The following is a 20096-nucleotide window of genomic DNA, read 5'->3' on the forward strand; positions in this document are numbered from 1 at the left end:
GGAATTTAAACTGGGATAGTTGGCAAGAATGAGGCAGCTGCTTTGGGCCCCACAACAATGACAGGGCCCAGGGCAGCTGCTCCTTTTGCCCTGCCTTAAAGACAACCCTGCTCCTGTGCATGGATAACCTGGGTTCTGGCCATCACAGTCTGTCTCCACGCTTCATTGAAAATAGGAAAAAATCAGCCACACTCCAGTTAGCTCTTCTTGCAGTATTAATTATTAATAATCAGTGTGTTGACTGCATACAGTAATGTCTCCAAAGCAAAAGCAGCCTTCCTTGATGCATTTTACCACTCCAGGCTTTCTCCCAATGATAGGGTAAGTCCCCCTATCCCCTATGGACTTCTCTTATACTTATGAGCAAGCCTGGAGTGGTGAAATGCATCAAGGAAAGTTGGTTTTGGGTTGGAGACATTACTAAAATACTGCTAGATGTCTTTGCATTTTATCGCCTCCTCACTGTCTGTTTTGACCCCTTAAATGCTGGACTACCATGTTGTAGCCTCATGCATTGTGCGCAGTTGCGGGGCAGTTGCAGTGCAGCCTCATTTACTTAAATTGGTTGCATTCGGCAAGTGGTAGTTCCCACTGAGCATTATAGGGGGTACAATTCCTGCCACAGCCACAAAGCAAAGCCCCCTCCCCAGCTTCTGCCTTCCCAGCTAAAGGGGAGAGGTAGAGGAACAGTAAAAACATGGCTCAACTGCAGGATTTTACCGCCCCTCAGCCACAAGTGTAATGAGCCCTTAAGAAATTAGCGTCACTTTGTGAACCTGTTTCCTTAAAAGATGCAGTTGAATTCATTGAGCACAGTGTCAACAGAATGTTTTACCTGTTTCCACAGCAGTGAACCGTTGTCATGATCCATATTTTAATACATTACATCTAAAAGAGCTAAACACTAAAGTTTCTAAATGTCCTTAGCACAGTATCAAAGACTCACTTACAAAAACGTGTACATGTGGCATATAGTCACTCAAGGTAGAGTGAAGGAAAAAAGTACCGTATTTGATCCCCTTTGATCCCCCTTGATTTTGTATGTTTGCTCATTGACAAAGAAATTATCTATGGTCTATAATTTTAATGGTAGGTTTATTTTAACAGTAAGAGACAGAATAACAACAAAAACATCCAGATAAATGCATTTAAAAAAAGTTACAAATTGATTTGCATTATAATGAGTGAAATAAGTATTTGAGCCCTTCGCAAAACATGACTTAGTACTTGGTGGCAAAACCCTTGTTGGCGATCACAGAGATCAGACGTTTCTTGTAGTTGGCCACCAAGTTTGAACACATCTCAGGAGGGATTTTGACTCACTCCTCTTTGCAGATCCTCTCCAAGTCATTAAGGTTCGAGGCTGGCATTTGGTAACTTGAATCTTCAGCTTCTTCCACATATTTTCTATGGGGTTAAGGTCTGGAGACTGGCTAGGCCACTACAGGACCCTAATGTGCTTCTTCTTGAGCCACTCTTTTGTTGCCTTGGCTGTGTGTTTCGCGTCATTGTCATGCTGAAATACCCATCCACGGCCCATTTTAAATGCCTTGGCTGAGGAAAGGAGGTTCCCACCTATGGTTTAACATTACATGGCCCCGTCCATCGTCTGTTGATGCAGTGACCACCCACAAAGCATAATGTTTCCACTTCCATGTTTGAAAGTGGTGATGGTGTTCTTGGGGTCATAGGCAGCATTCCTCCTCCTCCAAACACAGTGAGTTGAGTTGATGCCAAAGAAATTGATTTTGGTCTCATCTAACCACAATACTTTCACCCAGTTCTCCTCTGAATCATTCAGATGTTTATTAGCAAACTTTACATGGGCCTGTACATGTACTTTCTTGCGGGCACCTTGGGAACCTTGCGGCGCTGCAGGATTTCAGTCCTTCACGGCATAGTGTGTTACCAATTGTTTTTTTGGTGGCTATGGTCCCAGCTGCCTTGAGATCATTGACAAGATTCTCCCGTGTAGTTCTGGGCTGATTCCTCACCATTCTCATGATCATTGAAACTCCACAAGGTGAGATCTTGCATGGAGCCCCAGACCGAGGGAGATTGACAGTTATCTTGTGTTTCCTCCATTTGTGAATAATCACACCAACTGTTGTCCCCCTCTCACCAAGCTGCTTGGTGATGGTCTTGTAGCCCATTCCAGCCTTGTGTAGATCTACAATCTGGTCCCTGACATCCTTGGACAGCTCTTTGGTCTTGGCCATGGTGGAGAGATTGGAATCTGATTGATTTATTGCTTCTGTGGACAGGTGTCTTTTATACAGGTAACAAGCTGAGATTAGGAGCACTCCCTTTAAGAGAGTGCTCCTAATCTCAGCTCATTACCTATATAGAAGACACATGGGAGCCAAAAATCTTGCTGATTGATAGGGGATCAAATACTTATTTCACTCATTAAAATGCAAATAAATGTATAACTTTTTTTTAAAATGCGTTTTTCTGGATATTGTTGTTGTTATTCTGTCTCTCACTGTTAAAATAAACCTACCATTAAAATTATAGACTGATAATTTCTTTTTAAGTAATGGAAGTAATAACATCTAAACTAGGTGTACAGAGACAGGCAAAGTGCTTGTTTCTGTATGGTGCTGTGTAGCAGAGCAGCATGTTTGCCACCACTAACCTTTCCCTTCCCTACCTGTCACTGGTTGTTAAGGATGCCGTTAGCTTCACAGCCAACAGGCTTCTAACAACCAGTGATGTAGACAGTGAATGGAGCCTGATTGGGAAGCTAAGGGACTAGTTCCTCATCAGCTTTGCTCACTCCTTTTGATTGACAACGGGCAGTGGCAAAATTCTATAGCCAATAGCAGACTGTCTATTGGCAATGGTTCTGCCCACTGCCTGCTGTCAATCAAAATCACTGATCTGATAGGGAACTAGTGTCTCTGTATCCCCGTCAGGCTCCACCCACCCAACTACAGAACCACAAAAGCAAGGCAAGAACCTGAAATGCACCGTTAACGAGTGCCTGTATGAACACTCAGTGTGCAACTGCAAGCAGTGCAGGCAGCAAATTTTTGTACCTGTTTCTAACAGCTATATGAATTTGTCACCCGCATCAACATTTATCATATGGAAGACTGATGAAATTCTAAAGAGTGTTGTAGACACTCCTTGTGAATTCCACTGAATGTGAATAGGTTCTCAGACTGTCTTTAGTAATGGGTTAGCTATAGATGCTATAGGTGTTTAATAAGGTGTTTAATAAGTTATTACATTATCAGTACTTTTTCTGTTTATATCACCAGGTGATCGGGAAGTACAGAGTAGTGACATGCCAAACCTTAAAGTGCTGGAGAACTTCATCAATGAAAGCATGAGGTACCAGCCTGTGGTAGGCTTGGTCATGCGCAAGGCTCTGGAGGATGATGTAATCGATGGCTATTATGTGAAGAAAGGAACTAACATCATTCTGAACATTGGCCGCATGCATAAAGTCGAATTCTTCCCAAAGCCAAATGAATTCAGCTTGGAAAACTTTGAGAAAACGGTATACTATAAAAAAAAAAAAAAAATCTGGCATTATGGGTTTGATTTAAAAAATCAAAGCAGGGATATTAATTTTCCTGTATTGTCCTTGCACTGGATTGTGTGTTTTTGCAAGGTGAAATGTCAGCACATCCCCTAAGCTCTGGTGAAAATTTCTTCACTTTCAAAATGAACAACCTATTTGCCTTTGGTAAATCAATCACAGGAAGCAGAAAGGGGCTGGTTTAATAAATCACCACACTTGCATGTGAAAATACCACAACTACCATTCATTGAGCCCTCCTTCAGTGATGCAAAGTCCAAGGACCCTGTTGCTCCATTGCTGCCCCTGCCATCTTCCTCTGGTCCTAGAGGTCTCCTTTGAAATGTGAATGAATGCCTATGAATGCTGTAAGGCCTGATTCCCACCTATGCAGGTTGCAGTTTGCATATTCCAGGTGCATTTTGCATTTTTAAATCCACATTTTTGATCCATTGAAGTCTATGGAATCAAAAACCAGAAAAAAGTCCCCAGTTCATAAGATGCATAGATGTGAGTGTGACCCATAGGAAACCATGTTATAGGACTGTAGTGTGTCTCTGCAAAACTGAAAACGCACTAAACAATGCATAGGTGTGAACCAGCCCTAACTCCTGCACATGCACATGAGAATTACTCAGTCCTGGCAGTCAGATTTCACTCCTGGCAGATACAGATGCCAGGATTATACACCGAGCTGAGCATCCAGGCAAATGTACAATTAGAAAAACTTTACAAGCAGGTAGGGATAACCCTACATTCAGGAAAAGTAGGGAATGAGTGAGCGGCCCCCTTCCTGAACCATTTTTTGATTATATTTCTCATACAATTCTCCCATCATTCATTAGAAAATCATTTGTTTTTCAAAAAATTTCCAACATGCCTGATCACTCAAATTCGATGGCCGCAGACCACTAATGGTCAAAATTTGAATGAAAATTCTTAGATAAGATTTTCAAAAGAAAATTCTTACAAAATTTGACTCATATATGGCCAGCCTCATCCACATTAACTGCTTGCCGACCAGCTGCCGCAGTTTCACTGTGGCAGAATGGCACGGCTGGGCGAAACGCCGTTACCTTACGTCACTTCACCTTTTGCCCACTAGGGGCGCGCCGATACGAGTGGCCGGCGGGCGCGATGACTGCCGGGTACCTGCGATCGCTCATGACAGAGCGAGAACCAGGATCTGTGTGTGTAAACACACAAATCCTGGTTCTTTTAGGGGAGTAAAGACAGATCGTGTGTTCATACTATATACTAAGTATGAACACTGATCTCTCTCTCCTCCTGGACAATCCCACCCCCCACAGTGGTCAGTTAAAGCGACGCAGTGCTGTATCGCAAAAAATGGCCTGGTCTTTGAGCAGTCAAATCTTCTGGGGCTGAAGTGGTTAATGTGTACACACACGTAAATATTCTTCTAGCTTTATTTTAAGCAAAGGAGTGTGGCCTACATGCGTATTTGTGTGTATATGAGCATATTTCTGTGTATATGCATGTAAAAATAATGACCGACAACACAGATTTCTGTATTTTTTTACTGATCTAGACATTTTTTTGCACACCTGCGTGTACAGGATCAATGAAAACAATGGTGTACATTTATATCAGTAGAAACAAAAAGGGTGCGTTTTTAGGCAGTGTGCAAGAGGCCTTAAGGGGTGTATTTATAAAGTGGTGAATGTGACATTCACCAAAAATGTACTACATAAAAATCTTCCAGTTGCATGTGTAAGAAATGAGAGTAATTGATTCACCACCAGTGAAGGTTTCTTTCAAATCACATCCACGGTTTTATAAATATGCCCTTAAATGAAACTTAACATACAGAAAAAATACTGATTTTTTTTTTTTTTTCCAGTGCTTTTTTTCTCAGAGAATAGGTGCTGGAACTCCCCCCTTTTCATCTCTGCCCCCTACCCACCTTTGAGCACTGTCTCTTGGCTCCACCCCTACCCACCTCCCAGTACCGCCCCTTTTAAAGAATATCGAACCAAGTGTACTACTATGTACTACTAAGTAATTTGTATGGAATTTGATAGACCCTACCCCAGCAACAATAAATCCCCCACACAACAACAGATCTCCCCCCAGCAACAATGGACCCCCACAACAAAATACCACCACAGCAACAATAGACCCCCAGCAGCAACAACAGATCTCCCTGCAGCCAGCATCAATAGACCCTCCAACAGTTAGCAACAATAGACCCCTCCCTCAACAGTAGATCCCTCCCAGCAACAATTTAACCCCCCCCCCAGCAAAATAAGACCACTCAGCCAACAACAATAGACCTACCCAGCAACGATAGACCCCCAAAAAATAGATCCCCACCAGTGACAATAGAATCCCCAGCAGCCAGCATCAATAGAGCCTCCAGCACACCTTGTCATAAAATACATTCAGTGTAGGAGGTGCCGGAACTGCGTCCCCCTAAGCAGCTCAGTGAGTGAAATTGAGAATTTGTTTATGTGGAGTGTGTAGGTTTCCTATATTAAGCATATTGCTAACAGTGTTAGCATGCTTCCTATCACACACCAAATGTATTTTTGTGTGGCATGCAATAATAACAGTGACAAAATGTATTATTAAACTAAAAGTATACAGTAGATAATGCTTGGAACAGACTTCCAGCAGAGGTTGTAAGTTAGTCAACAAAAGGTGAATTTAAACATGCTTGGGACAAGATCTATACTCTATACAAAAAAAAAAATTAAAACAAAAAAATCAAAAAGTGGCAAACTCAATGGACCACTTGGTCTTTTTCCTCTGTCGTTCTTCAACGTTCCTATGTTTGAACTGCATATGTGACCAATATATTGCTCATATGTCCAAATCTTCCATCCTGGCTATTGGACATCTTGTGGATTTATGTCCACCTTGGAAATTAAGAGCTGCATGTTTATGAGCTTAGTAAGAAAATTACCTTTTGTGCCCTATGATTGCCAGTGTTCAGGCACTGTAAAAAAAAAAAAACGCCTGTCAATGAAACAAGCTCTTATGTACATATTTGCTCTCAAATTATCTTTTGAAGTTGATTTTTATCATTACCTTCACATTAGGTAGCATGTGTTCCACTCATCTTAATGATAAACCCTTCATTAACTACCTTATTATAAATATGTTGATGAATGTACATTCCTATATAAGGCCATTTCATTTATCAGCTAATTGCTTTTTAATTACCAGAGATGATAGACAAGTTACATTTAGAGTTTTATCTCTTATGAAAGAAGAATTATATTATAATACTGATGAGTAAATTGAGGTAATCTCTTTGCTATTGCACCGTTCTTTCCTGTAGTACTTAAGACCAGAGATTTAAAGGGGTTGTTAAGGATATTTACGTCAAACTCTGTCCAATTTCTGCTTTCAAGGCAATATATTGTCTGCAATCTTGGCCTTGTACACCGCACCTTCGGCTCAGGTCCTCACGGACGGCATGCTATTGGATAAATTCCATATCACTAATGGAAATAGGCAAGGGTGCCCCCTGTCACCTATTATATTCACTCTTTTAATGGAGCCCCTAGCGCAAAAAATAAGAACCCACGCCTCTATCTCAGGTATATCCATCCTAGATAAAGAGTATAAAATAACTCTATGTGCAGATGATATCATATTGACCCCCACAGATCCGGCTTCTTCCATACCTCCCTTGTATGATGTTCTGCAAGAATTCAATCGCATATCCTACTACAAAATTAAGAAGTCCAAATTCAACATTCTAGGTCTTAACAAAACAACTAAATCCCACTTGCAGAGGTAATTTCCCTTTCACTGGGTTGCTGCCTCTATGCCCTACTTAGTGATCTCCCTTACATCTACCTCCGCCAAACTCTTCCACTCCAACTACATTCCGATGCTTGCCTCATGTAAGCAAGAAATGACTAGATTGAGTACATTCTACCTAACATGGGCAGGAAGAAACGCAGCCTTCAAAATCTAACTGCTACCTAAACTACTATATCTCAATCGAGCCTTGCCTATTCCCACCCCACCTTCCTTTTTCATGAATGTGAAATGCATCCTAAGCTCTTATGTATGGCAAGGTAAACGACTAAGATGTTCTTACAATACACTTATTAGACACAAAAGAGTAGGTGGGATGGGACTCTCAGATATGAAAGATTACTACGAGGCAATTGTGCTGGACCAGCTAAGACACTGATTCCACCACTTCAAGTGACAAACATTGGTTAGCCAAAGAATAATACTTCATCCCGCGGGGAAACCTAAAAACCTTTCTCCTGGCTCAACCCTTCACTGGAGCTTTCCCCAGGATTTATTTCCCATCCTACTATTCAAACAGCAATAAAAGCCTGGCGTTACTTAATTAAAACCTCTCCTACCTCTTCGCCTAAGTCTTCCATACCTATTCCCTTGGAGAGTTTCAAATTTCTAATACCCAACCTGCCCCTCAGAAAAGATCTCCCTCTAAACCTGAGCCCTTTTCAGGATCTAGTGACCAATGACCAATTGCTCTCCCTCGACACTATTACAGAGACTTACAATGTCTCCTCCTTGGATCACTTTGCATTTCTGCAAATTTCAGCATACCTACGTCACAATCCGACCCCTTATCTTACAATACCACATACAGCCTGGTCATACTGGACCTTCACCTCCCCTAGAGCAAAGGGCATCTCCATTCTATATAAACTCCTACAAGCTAAAAATTAGTTTGTGAAATCCACCTCCATGACGAAATGGGAACAAGAGTTGGGTTCTGTATTCTCAGACTCCCACTGGCTGAAAGCTATACAGTACAACTCGACATTTACTAAATCAATTAACTTTTGGGAAATATCCCAGAAAATACTACACAGGTGGTATATAACCCCAGCACGTTTAGCGAAATTAACAAACAACAATGACAATTTATGCTGGAGAGGATGCCAAAGAGTGGGTACTTTGATCCATATACTGTGGGAATGCCCACACCTGAAAAGCTTCTGGAACAGAATTTTCACACTCATCTCTGTGGTCACAGGCTGTTTGACAAAAGCCAATACTGTATTAGCCCTACTCAGCATAGGAATGGTTAACTTTCCTGGGGAGGTCAGGCCTATGGTAGCCCATATACTGTTTACTGCCAGATTGATGAGTCTAATGCCCCATACACACGATCAGAAATTCCATCAGAAAAAACTTGGATGGTTTTTCCGATGGAATTCCGCTCAAGTTTGCCTTGCATACACACGGTCACACAAAAGTTCTCTGAATACCTTATTTATTCTCCCCAATCAGTGGTGACGTGACCACCCATTGCTCTCTTCCTCTGATGTATACACCACAGAGGGAGGGGCCAAGATCTCCCTCTGACGTCTGCCGGGTGGTCACGTGACCTCCCTCTGTAGTGTATACATCGTAGGAAGAGAGCAACGGGTGGTCACATGACCGCTGATCAGGGAGAATAATTAAGGTATTAAGATGAATTTAAAAAAACGGCATACAGTATATACTACAGGTTATACTAGCAGTGGGGTTGGCAGTGATTGTGTGCAGTAATGTTTGCACTGCTCTGAACGGTGCTACAGAGCTGACAGGCAGGGAGGGGGGAGAGGAAGTGGGAGAGGAGGACAAAGAAGAGACAGGGGAGCTGTGGATGACAGAGGCACGTAAACTGACCACGGTGTCAGGGCTCAGGAGCCATGATTAACCTTGGTCCTTTTACAGGGGGGGCAGAAACTGTCAGGATCACCCAGGTTTTTTATATGATACAGGGGACCAAATAACACAGCACAAGCACTGTGCTGTTATTCATGCTTTAACCACTTCAGCCCCGGACGGATTTACCCCCTTCCTGACCAGAGCACTTTATGCGATTCGGCACTGCGTCACTTTAACTGACAATTGCGCAGTCGTGCGACGTATCTCCGAAACAAAATTGACGTCCTTTTTTTCCCCACAAATAGAGCTTTCTTTTGGTGGTATTTGATCGCCTCTGCGATTTTTATTTTTTGCGCTATAAACAAAATAAAAGCGACAATTTTGAAAAAAACTTATTATTTTTTACTTTTTGCTATAATAAATATCCCCAAAAAATATATTAAAAAACATTTTTTTTCCTCAGTTTAGGCCGATCGTATTCTTCTACATATTTTTGGTAAAAAAAATCGCAATAAGCATTTATTGATTGGTTTACGCAAAAGTTATAGCGTTTACAAAATAGGGGATAGTTTTATGGCATTTTTATTAATAATATTTTTTTTACTAGTTTTGGCGGCGATCAGCGATTTTTATTGTGACTGCGACATTATGGCGGACACATCAGCTATAAAAATGCACTGATTCCTGTGTAAATGACACTGGCAGTGAAGGGGTTAACCACTAGGGGGCGGGCAAGAGTTAAGTGTGTCCTAGGGGAGTGATTCTAACTGTCGGGGGGTGGGCTGTGTGTGTGACGTCACTGATCTCTGCTCCCGATGACAGGGAGCAGAGATCGAGTGACACTTGTCACTAGGCAGAACGGGGAGATGCTGTTTACAACGGCATCTCCCCGTTCATCCTCTCCGTGAGGCAATCGCGGGTACGCCCGAGGCGATCGAGTCCGCGGGACCTGCGACCCGACTCACGGATATCGCAGCAGGCGCGCGCACACGACGGCAAATTCAAAGTAACGTACGGGTACATTACTTTGCACAGCCGTGCCATTCTGCAGACGTATGTCGCCAGGAGGCGGTCGGGAACAGGATCCTTTGTTTTTTTTTCTTGTTTGTTTTTTTTTTAGGGTAACAAACATTTTAAAGTGTATTTCCAAATAGTGCAGCCAAATTGGGATAACACCTACTTTATATTAAATGCTCCCCTTCACATTGCATACGTTAAAATAAATAGATATCTAACAATTGCTTTTAAATGCCCTTTTCTGGAAACTCCAGAACTGAAAAATCCTACTTGGCTTTCATTTCACTGTAATGTTTATGAGGGGGCTGGGGAGATAATGATGACAATAATTAACCCTGTCTGTTCTGTGCTGGCAGATCTCATTAGCAATTATTAACTGAACACTGAATGCAATTATTAACTGAACGTCTGACCTAACAAAAGGGTTGAAGTGGTTCTAAATGCAGAAGGTTTTTTTATCTTAAGAAATTTTATGCATTAAAATAAAACACCTTCTGTGTGTAACAGCTCCCCCAATACTTACCTGTGCCCCATCTCAATCCAGCTGAGCCAGCAGCGGGCACCATTGGCTCCCACTGCTGTCAAAGTCAGTGAGCGAATGAGAAGAGAGAGGGGGTGGGGCCAAGCAGCGGCTCTGTGTCTGAATGGACACACAGCGCTGCGACTCTGCTCAGGTGCCCCCATAGCCAGCTGCTTGCTGTGGGGGCACTCGGCAGGAGGGAGGAACCAGGACCTGAGAAAAGGAGGATTTGGGCTGCTCTGTAAAAAACCACTGCACAAAGCAGGTAAGTATAACTTGTTTGTTATTTTTAAACAAAAAAAATAGCCTTTAGTATCACTTTAAAGATCTAGAAGCTTGGCTTCTATCTTGTATGCTTATGATAGGAAACTCAGTAAGGGAATTTATCAAAATTGGAGCAGAATCCGGAGCAGCTGTGCATGGCAAGGAATCACTTTCTATCTTTTATTTTCAAAGCGTAACTGAACAAGTTGAAGGTAGAAGCTGATTGGTTGCTATGCACAACTGTTCCAGATTCTATCAGCCCCAGTTTTGATAAATTCCTCCCAGTCTGTTTGGGGACAGGCTCACTGTGAAATTGTACTAATTGTAGAAAAGAGTAGCTTGCAGTGTACCCAGAGACCTGCTTCAAACCAACATCCAAAAAGTAAGTTACTTTTAGGTATGCTGTGTGAATAGGAACACATATAGTGGGGTCTTCTCAAATTAGATTGCAAACGTGGAAATACACTTTAACTCATAATAAGGAGTCCCTGTAATTTTAAAGGAGGGAGGATGCAACTATGATAGAGAGACACTATATAGAATGTATGAACTATGACGATAAAGAAGCAATGAAAACATATTTAAGAATATAAGTTTAGGTTAAAATGTTCTTAACAAATACAAGGAACATTAATTACAATCATGTGTCCCTTGTGCTGCTGGCTGCAGATTTTGTTGAAATTTTCCTTCTTCTGATCCCTCCCTACCCCGGCCGCCATAATCATCCAATGCTGCAAGGTTATTAGAGTCAAGGGCCATGTCATATGCACTCATCATCAGTGCCCACTATGCCCACCCCACTCATAGAAGCTATACTATAGCTTCTATGAATGAAAAATAATCTATGGATGGAGGAAGCTGACTTTTTATTCACCCACCCTTCCTCCATTCATAAATTGAAAAAAAGATCGTTCTGAACTATCTAAGTTACCAGCTATAGGACATACTTAGCAATGTACAAAAGGAACAAGCCTTTTTCTAACAATGCCATACGAATCATGAGGAAAAGATGATCGCACTCTGGTGATTGCTCTTAAGAAGTATAATATTTATTGACAAGCCACAGTGACCAAACACAAATAAAAACAGTTGACGCGTTTCAGCCTATAAGGCCTTAGTCATGGTCATGGTGGTTATGACTAAGGCCTTATAGGCTGAAACGCGTCAACTGTTCTTATTTGCGTTTGGTCACTGTGGCTTATCAATAAATATTATACTTCTTAAGAGCAATCACCGGAGTGCGGATCATCTTTTCCTCATTTACCTACTCAGCCAGCGACTGTGGATCGAGCACCTGGGATCTCTGCTTCCTATGTGATGTATGGGTAGTAGCACTGACTTTTTTGTTTATATGCCATACGAATCATACCTGGAATTCTACTTTAAAGTGGTTGTAAACCCCTGAAATGAAAAATGAACAAAGCATATCAGTCTATATTGTGTACTTGTCTCTATCCAAAGCATCAAGAGTGATTTATTTCTGCTTTGTCATTCCTCTACTATCTGAATGAGTCATTTCTAATGCCACGTACACACAAGCGGACTTTTCAGCATCAAAGATCCAACGGTCTTTCTGACGGACCTTCGACAGAGTTACTACGGACTTTCAAATGGACTTGCCCACAAACGAACGGACTAAAGTCCGTTGGAAAATCCGTTGGTTTGAACGTGATGACGTAAGAAGGGACTAGAATAAGGAAGTTCATAGCCAGTAGCCAATAGCTGCCTTTGCATGGTTTTTTGTCCGTCGGACTAGCATACAGATGAATTCATTTTTCGACTGGACTCGAGTCCGTCGGAAAGATTTGAAACATGTTCTAAATCTAAAGTCCGTTTGATTTTTCGACAGTAAAGGTCCGATGAAGCTCACACACGATCGAATTGTCCAGCGGATTCGTTCCGTCAGACCTTTGCTGTGGAAAAGTCCGACCGTGTGTACACGGCATAAGAGTCTATGTCGACACCCAACAATCCTGGGAGATAGCCCCACTCCCCATCCTGCACGCAGAAGGTGATTGACAGCCTCTGGGGGGTTGTTCTTTCCTTCCACTCACATTTCAGATTACACTTAGCTCTCTTCTCTGTGCTGTGCAGTGTGTGACATCAAAACCCCACCCCTTGCCTGCTGGAAGCTCAAACATGCTGTGTAAAATGTATACTTTAAGGCCCCTTTCACACGATCAGACCGTTCAGGTCCGCCTGACAGTTTTGACGGCGGACCTGAACGGGCGCACCATGTTAGCCCATGGAGCAACGGATGTCAGCGGAGACATGTCCGCTGACATCCGACCCGGTCCGATCCGCTAAAAGCAGACGGATGGCCCTACGTCCAGATCCATCGCTGGGGGAGATGCTGTCCGTTTTCATCCGATCCCTCCATAGGCGGCAGCGGCGCCTGACAAGCCCCTCCCCGCTCAGTGAGCAGAGAGGGACCTGTCATCCGCCGGCTCAGCGGAGATCAACGGAGAGATCTCCCGCTGAGCCGGCGGACTGAGGCGGACTCCGTGGAAGCGGAGTCCGCCTCGTGTGAAAGGGGCCTAAGAGTCTGTACAGGAGAGAGGGCTGCAAATAAACAGGTACAACTTATGTAGGAGGATTTGTTTTGTCTCTGTGTATCACCTGAGGCCAGTAACTTTAGTTGGCATCTGTAAGGGTTTACAACCACTTTAATACCTTCAGTAGTTTATTTCCAGACACTGACCTATAAAAGTAAGCAGTCAGTGAAAGCAGATGGGAATCAGATCTCTCAGTCTGCACACTTGTGTCATGTCATCAACTCAGAACATTAAAAATAGAAACAGCCAAGGAACAAGCATTTTCAGAATGGGATGAGCAAAGGTGACCTTTACTTTCTCTTAAGTTCCTACAAAACACATTAATATTCAGAGCACTGTCTAGAGTTGCTGCTGAACTCATCATCATCTTTACACAAATTGCATTGTTCTAGTTCTTAACATGTTTTTCCTCGTGTTTTTAGGTTCCACAACGTTACTTTCAGCCATTTGGTCTCGGTCCCCGTGCCTGTGCTGGGAAATACATAGCTATGGTGATGATGAAAGCAATACTGGTGACTGTGCTGAAAAGATACCGGGTGCAAACCCTGCGAGGACGCTGTGTGGAGAACATTCACAATAATAACAATCTGTCCATGCACCCTGATGAATCGCAGACCTCATTAGAGATGGCCTTCATTTCTCTGCACACAGCCCCGCTTGCACATTAGCACTAACCATGTACATTTGTGCCGGGGCTGCAGATCTGAAATGTGATTAACCTAGAATAAGTGACAGTGTTGGTCTGTGTTAAATCTAGCTTGAATCACTGACATTGTATTGTAGTGTCTGATACAGTTCTATATTTTATGCATATTTAATATTAATAAAGTATTCTGTTAATTTTCTCATTTTACAAATATACGTTGGCATCTGTATTTGTGTATTTTTAGTATAATTTATTACTTTGGCCATGATCTATCAAAAAAGGTGTCTGTCCTGTGTATATAGGTGCCATATGTATTGTATAGTGATAACTTAGAATCACTTAGGGGTATATTTATAATAAAAAATTGACATTAGGTATTTGTCTGGCAAAACTGCTGGTACATTCGTTCTGTGTGAATGATGCACAACTGAATGTTCTCCTTCAATTTCCTCTACAGGTAGAATAATATGTCTAAATATACCACAATATGGCCACTGGATGAAGTTCAGGATCATAGGAAATACGTTTTTATTTTTGTGATGCTCAGCACCATCTAGAGGCCATAATGCAGTATTTTCCCAAACCAATCAATTTGTTTTAATGAATTAATAACATTAGACCCTACAGAAGAAATAATGTTGCACTATATCCAAAGAACAAACATACCAGCAGTTTTAATGGCTGAATAGCTATGTACTTTTATTTTTTATAAACACACCCCTTAAAGTAAAAAGGAGGTCCGTCCCCCGCAAATACTGTAGCTGCTGACTTTTAATACATGGACACTTACCTGTCCAGGGAGCCCGTTATGATCTTCAGATCAGCTGTCGGGTGCAGCCGCCACCATTCCTGTTAAGGGAACCTGGCAGTGAAGCCTTTGGGCTTCACAGCCGGTTCCCTACTGCGCAAAGCGCGCTGCGCTTTCTAATTGGTCCGGCAGCAGAGGAAGGAGGAGGGGGGCCATGGCCCCGTCTCCCAGAAGTGGGGTCAGGTACATGTTCGCCCCTTCCCGCTGAAAGGTGCCAAATGTGGCACCGAAGGGGAAAGGCGACAGATAAAGGGAATTTCCACTTTTGAGTGGAATGTCGCTTTAAGGCTCCATGCACACTATTATTTTTTTTAAGCTAAAAAAAACTGGGAAAAACGCTTGATAAAAAATGCTAGTAATAGCTTACTGTAGTAGTGTTTTAGGAGCATTAGCGTTTTATTAGCATTTTTGCAGCTCCTTTAAAAAAAAGGGGAAAAAAAGCTCAAAAAACACTATTAGTAGCGTTTAGGAGTGTTTCTGCTGGAACAACGCTCCAAGAAACTCTACAAAAACATTTTTTTTCTGCTCCTTGACACTGAAGCTCAAAAAAACTCTAAAGCCTCATACACACGATCGGATTTTCCGCAGACAAAACCTCAGACTTTTGTCCGAAGGAGTGTGCCTGGATTTTGTCTTGCATATAAACTGCAAGGAATTGTCGGCCAACAAACACGAACGTAGTGACATACTACATGGTTTTTCAGCTCTTTAGCACCACCCTTTGGGCTCCTTCTGCCAATTTCATGTTAGTAGAAGTTTGGTGAGTGTTGATTCGCACTTTTCATTTCGTGCTTTTCAGTTCATTTCTGAACGGCCGTTCGTCAACCAGACATGTTGCGGAATCAGAGATAACGTGTTATTTATTATTGGTCTTGGAGTTATTGCCTTGACCCAAGTCCAGTTCAGGAACAGGAGGAGGAGGAGTTCTTGGACCAAAAATTGGTTGCTTTATTAATCGTGACCAATTATGTCATATGCCTTTGCTGCGGGAGCTCCAGGAGAATAATCCAAATGTTTTTCAGGAATTATCTCCAGATGACGGACCCCTGTTTTCACCAACTCTTAGCATTGTTGACCCCCTATATTAAGAAGCAGGACACATGCATGAGGCTTTTAATTTTTTTTTTTGATTGAATAATAATGATTTGATTTGGTATATTTTCTATATTTTTGGATGCATAGAATGCACTTTTTGGTTAAGTTCTATTGGCAGATAGCGTGTCTAATTTTATTTGTTTTCTTTTTTAATGCACAATAAAAAAATTGTGTTGAATAATACTTGGCTATGTGTTTTACTTCAAATGACAGTTTGGGAGTAGGTAGTTACATTTAAAAAAATACAATGTAAAATTGACAAGGGACAACAACATAGTTGTATCTTTGATATTAAAAACTACGTGATAATGGTGTTGTGGTAACCAAAAAAAAAAAAAGCATAATAATATATTCCGAGCATGTGTGTTTGTACTTTGGACTTTTGTCTTTTGTCCAATGGACTTGTGTACACACGCTTGGAAAATCCAACAACAGGCATTTGTCCGCGGAAAATTTTAAAACTGCCATCCAACATTTGTCCACGGAAAATCCAACAACAATTGTTCAATGTACTAACGGTCGGATTTTCCATCAACAGCCTGTCATCACACATTTCCCTTAAAGCCGCGTACACACGATCGGATTTTCAGCAGGGAATTGTGTGATGACAGACTGTTGGCTTAAAATCCGATCGTTAGTACGCTCCATCAGACAATTGTTGTCCAACTTTCTGCCAACAAATGTTGGATGGCAGGCTAGTAAATTTTCGGCGGACAACGGTCTGTTGTCAGATTTTCCTATCGTCTGTACACAAATCCGTCACACAAAAGTTGAAAGTACAAACACGCATGCTCACAATCAATGCTCACCAAACACGACATTAGCAGAGGGTGCCCAAAGGGTGGCGCTCAAGAGCTGAAATTCCTCATAGTACGTCACTACGTTCGTGTTTGTTGGCCGACAATTGTGTACCGTTTGTATGCAAGACAAGTTCCTGGCACACGCCCTTCGGACAAAAGTCTGACGCTTTGTTGGCCAACAATCTGATCGTGTGTACGAGGCTTAATATCCTAAATTAGTGTGCATGGACACATAGAATAACAATATTTAGCTTCTAGGAGCAAAAAAAAATGCTAATAACAACTTGTAGGAGCTTAAAGAAAAGGTTGTGTGCATGGAGCCTTAAGTGGGGTACACACTATAAGAAAATCGGACGAACGATCATCCGATTTTCCTTGTTGTTTCACAGAAAATCGGAACCGATGAACGAAAATTCGTACGAAAATTCTTGTATGACAAAGGGTTTTTTTGTTGTTGTTGTTTATTGTTTCTGATCATGCGCAGTTTTTCTTTTCTGATTTTTCTTGCACGAAAATCATACAAAAACGGTACACATTAAACGAAAATTGTTCATTTTGTTCCCGTATGAGAACATCTTTAGAGTTTGTCCCTTTGGGAATTTTTGTGCGAAAGGTCAGAAGTTGTGTACAGACTATACGTACGAAAATTCTTTGGACGAAAATGTTCACTCGATTTTCTTATAGTGTATATGAGCCTTTACTGAACAACAGTTTGCTAAAGCACTGTGTATTATAAACAACTAAACAAATGACATTTTGTTGCACCTCAGTGCTCATATTCTCCCGCTGTCTCTTTTCAGCCACTGCCTGTCTACATGCATGTACTCCAGCAATGGCTGCATGGCTTTTCCTATGACAGGTTTTCTGTGGACTTTGCCTGTAAAATGTGTGCTGGAACATCCACTTGTAGTCCCCATTGGAAACACCTTTTACAGAGAGACAACACAAGAACACAACTTGGGGAAAGGGGCAGAGGGATGACTCTATTGTAGGATCACGGGGCATTATTTCAAAGCTGAACTCCAGCCAAACAAATAAAAAGATGAAATACATAAATAGGACCTGTTTTATCTTTAATCACTTAAAGACCATCTTGCGCCGATATACGTCGGCAGAATGGCACGGCTGGGCAAAGTAACATACCTGTACGTCACTTTGAATTCTCTGCCACGCGCGCCTGCCGCGAGCTCCGTAAACCTGCCCGCGGGACCCGCGGACTCAATGCCCCCCGGGTGCCTGCGATCGTGTCACGGAGCTGAAGAATAGGGAGATGCCAGTGTAAACACAGCATCTCCCCGTTCTGCGTAGTGACAGGACACTGATCGTCTGCTCCCTCTCATCGGGAGCAGCGATCAGTGTCCTGTCACTGCTAGCCCATCCCCCAGACAATATTGAAAATTACTTACTTACTGGGTTTACATTCACTTTAAGCTTTGCCACATAATATCAGTTTTCCATATGGTTGTATGATAGTAGCAGTATTGTAAATGTCAAAGATGCTTTAAACTGGCCCACCTATGAAAGCACCGCTCAGCTCCCAGAATAAGTGCACTTCAGGTCTCTATGTAATATAAGATGTCACCCATATGAAAAGACAACGTTAATTATAAAATCACAATCTAAAAGGAGCCGCTAGGAAAGCAATATAATGTAAAAAACAATACTAAAAACACTCCAAACTAAAAGAGTCCTTTATAATATTGTAGCAGCGCTCTTGTCAGATAAAACAACGACAAGCTTCCATATAATGTTCATATATGAGTCAATAATGCGAAGGAGGCCAGTTATAACTTGTGCTGTGATTTGTTCAAGAGCAAAACACCATCCACCAGACACTTCATCACGTAAGGGAATCTCCCCTTTGAGGGTACACTCACCGCAAATACGGATGTAATGCACCTTTAGTTTAAAACTGATTGTCCACCGCTCCAACCAAACTTCCACCGAACTCTAGTCACACTGTGCAAGGCTCCAGTATACTCATGTGAAAAAAATGAATTGTCCACATAGTGTGATACTGTATGTGAGTTTTAATATAACCCAAAACCCCCTTACAAGTTAAACGTACAAAAGTCAAGTTAATCTGAAGCAGTAATAAAGTGCTTTGTGCAGACGTATTCACCCGGTCACCGGTAATGGAGAGAAGACACGTTTGTGTACACCAGCGATCTACTTCCTGGATACTCGGCGGCTCGTGGAATGCACACGTCACTTCTGGTAAATCACAGATATCACGAACTTGACGCATTTCGTCACTTCCTGACTTCGTCTAAGGGAGTCTCCGACTAAGTCAGGAAGTGACAAAATGCGTCAGGTCGTGATCTCCGAGCCACCGGTTGTGATCTCCGACCCTGGCAGGAGAAAAGCTGCTTAAAACACAGTAACAGACACATATTTCACACACGTTTATATGCGTTTGTTCTTATGTATATTAAAGGGGTTGTAAAGGTTCATGTTTTTTCACCTTAATGCATCCTATGCATTTTTTGGCCTTGGTATGTATGTGTTTAGGTATTTGGTAATGATAATAGACTGTAAGCTCTCCTGGGCAGGGACAGACATCTATGGTCCAGTGTTCTTTGTAAACGCCTGAAGAATAGGTTGGTGCTATATACATGAATTTAATAAATTCATGTATATAGCACCAACAGTACAGTTTCACTGTCTTCTCTTGGCAGGGTTAACAAAAATCCACTTAATTCCAGAGTTTTTATGAACCCTTCCCTGAGCTTCTACAGTCTGGTAGCATGGTATCATAGCACTGTGTGTCTTTAGTAACATGGCATGTATCTTTACATAGTTTGAGGATTAGGATGGTTTGATGGTTGGTGTCAATGAAGCTAAATGATGGATGAAACTTGAGGCGCCAGAGTTTTAAGTGGACCTGTCCCACTTTTCCTATATTTCACATCATGTATCTCTGCAAGCTGATATAAAATCATCTTTTTTTTTGGAATGTTTTTCTGGTTTACTCATTTTTTTTTTTTTTTTGTCCACTGCTTTCCCTGGAGGCAGTGGTAACATAGCTCCAGCCTCACAGATGCCCCCAGGAAGGCATCGTCACCCTGGCCTTCAGGGAAATCTTGTACCTAAACTATGAGTTCTTGCAATATTATCATACTGCGCATGCACAAGATCTAAGGGAATCAAAGAATTGGGTAAGGAGTGTGACTGTATGTGAAAATGCTTGGTCTGTCTGACCCAATTACAGCAAACAGAAAAAACACCTGGCACCAAAGGTACGGTGAG

The 20096-nt window shown here is 42.0% G+C and overlaps 1 protein-coding gene across 11 annotated transcripts in view; it reads left to right on the plus strand.

Moving 5' to 3' along the window:
* The window catches only part of CYP19A1 (cytochrome P450 family 19 subfamily A member 1), a 105954-nt gene extending 89726 nt beyond the window's left edge, over window positions 1-16228 (plus strand). For all 11 annotated transcript variants that reach the window (XM_073618693.1, XM_073618696.1, XM_073618694.1 and 8 more), the window contains 2 exons: window positions 3267-3508; window positions 13921-16228. In XM_073618693.1, the coding sequence (XP_073474794.1) occupies window positions 3267-3508; window positions 13921-14166 (488 nt within the window). In that variant the 3' untranslated portion in view covers window positions 14167-16228. The remainder of the gene's footprint in view (window positions 1-3266; window positions 3509-13920) is intronic.
* The last annotated feature ends 3868 nt before the right edge of the window (window positions 16229-20096 follow it).

This window comes from Aquarana catesbeiana, linkage group LG03 (assembly GCF_042186555.1).
Source record: "Aquarana catesbeiana isolate 2022-GZ linkage group LG03, ASM4218655v1, whole genome shotgun sequence".
Taxonomy (NCBI): Eukaryota; Metazoa; Chordata; class Amphibia; order Anura; family Ranidae; genus Aquarana; species Aquarana catesbeiana.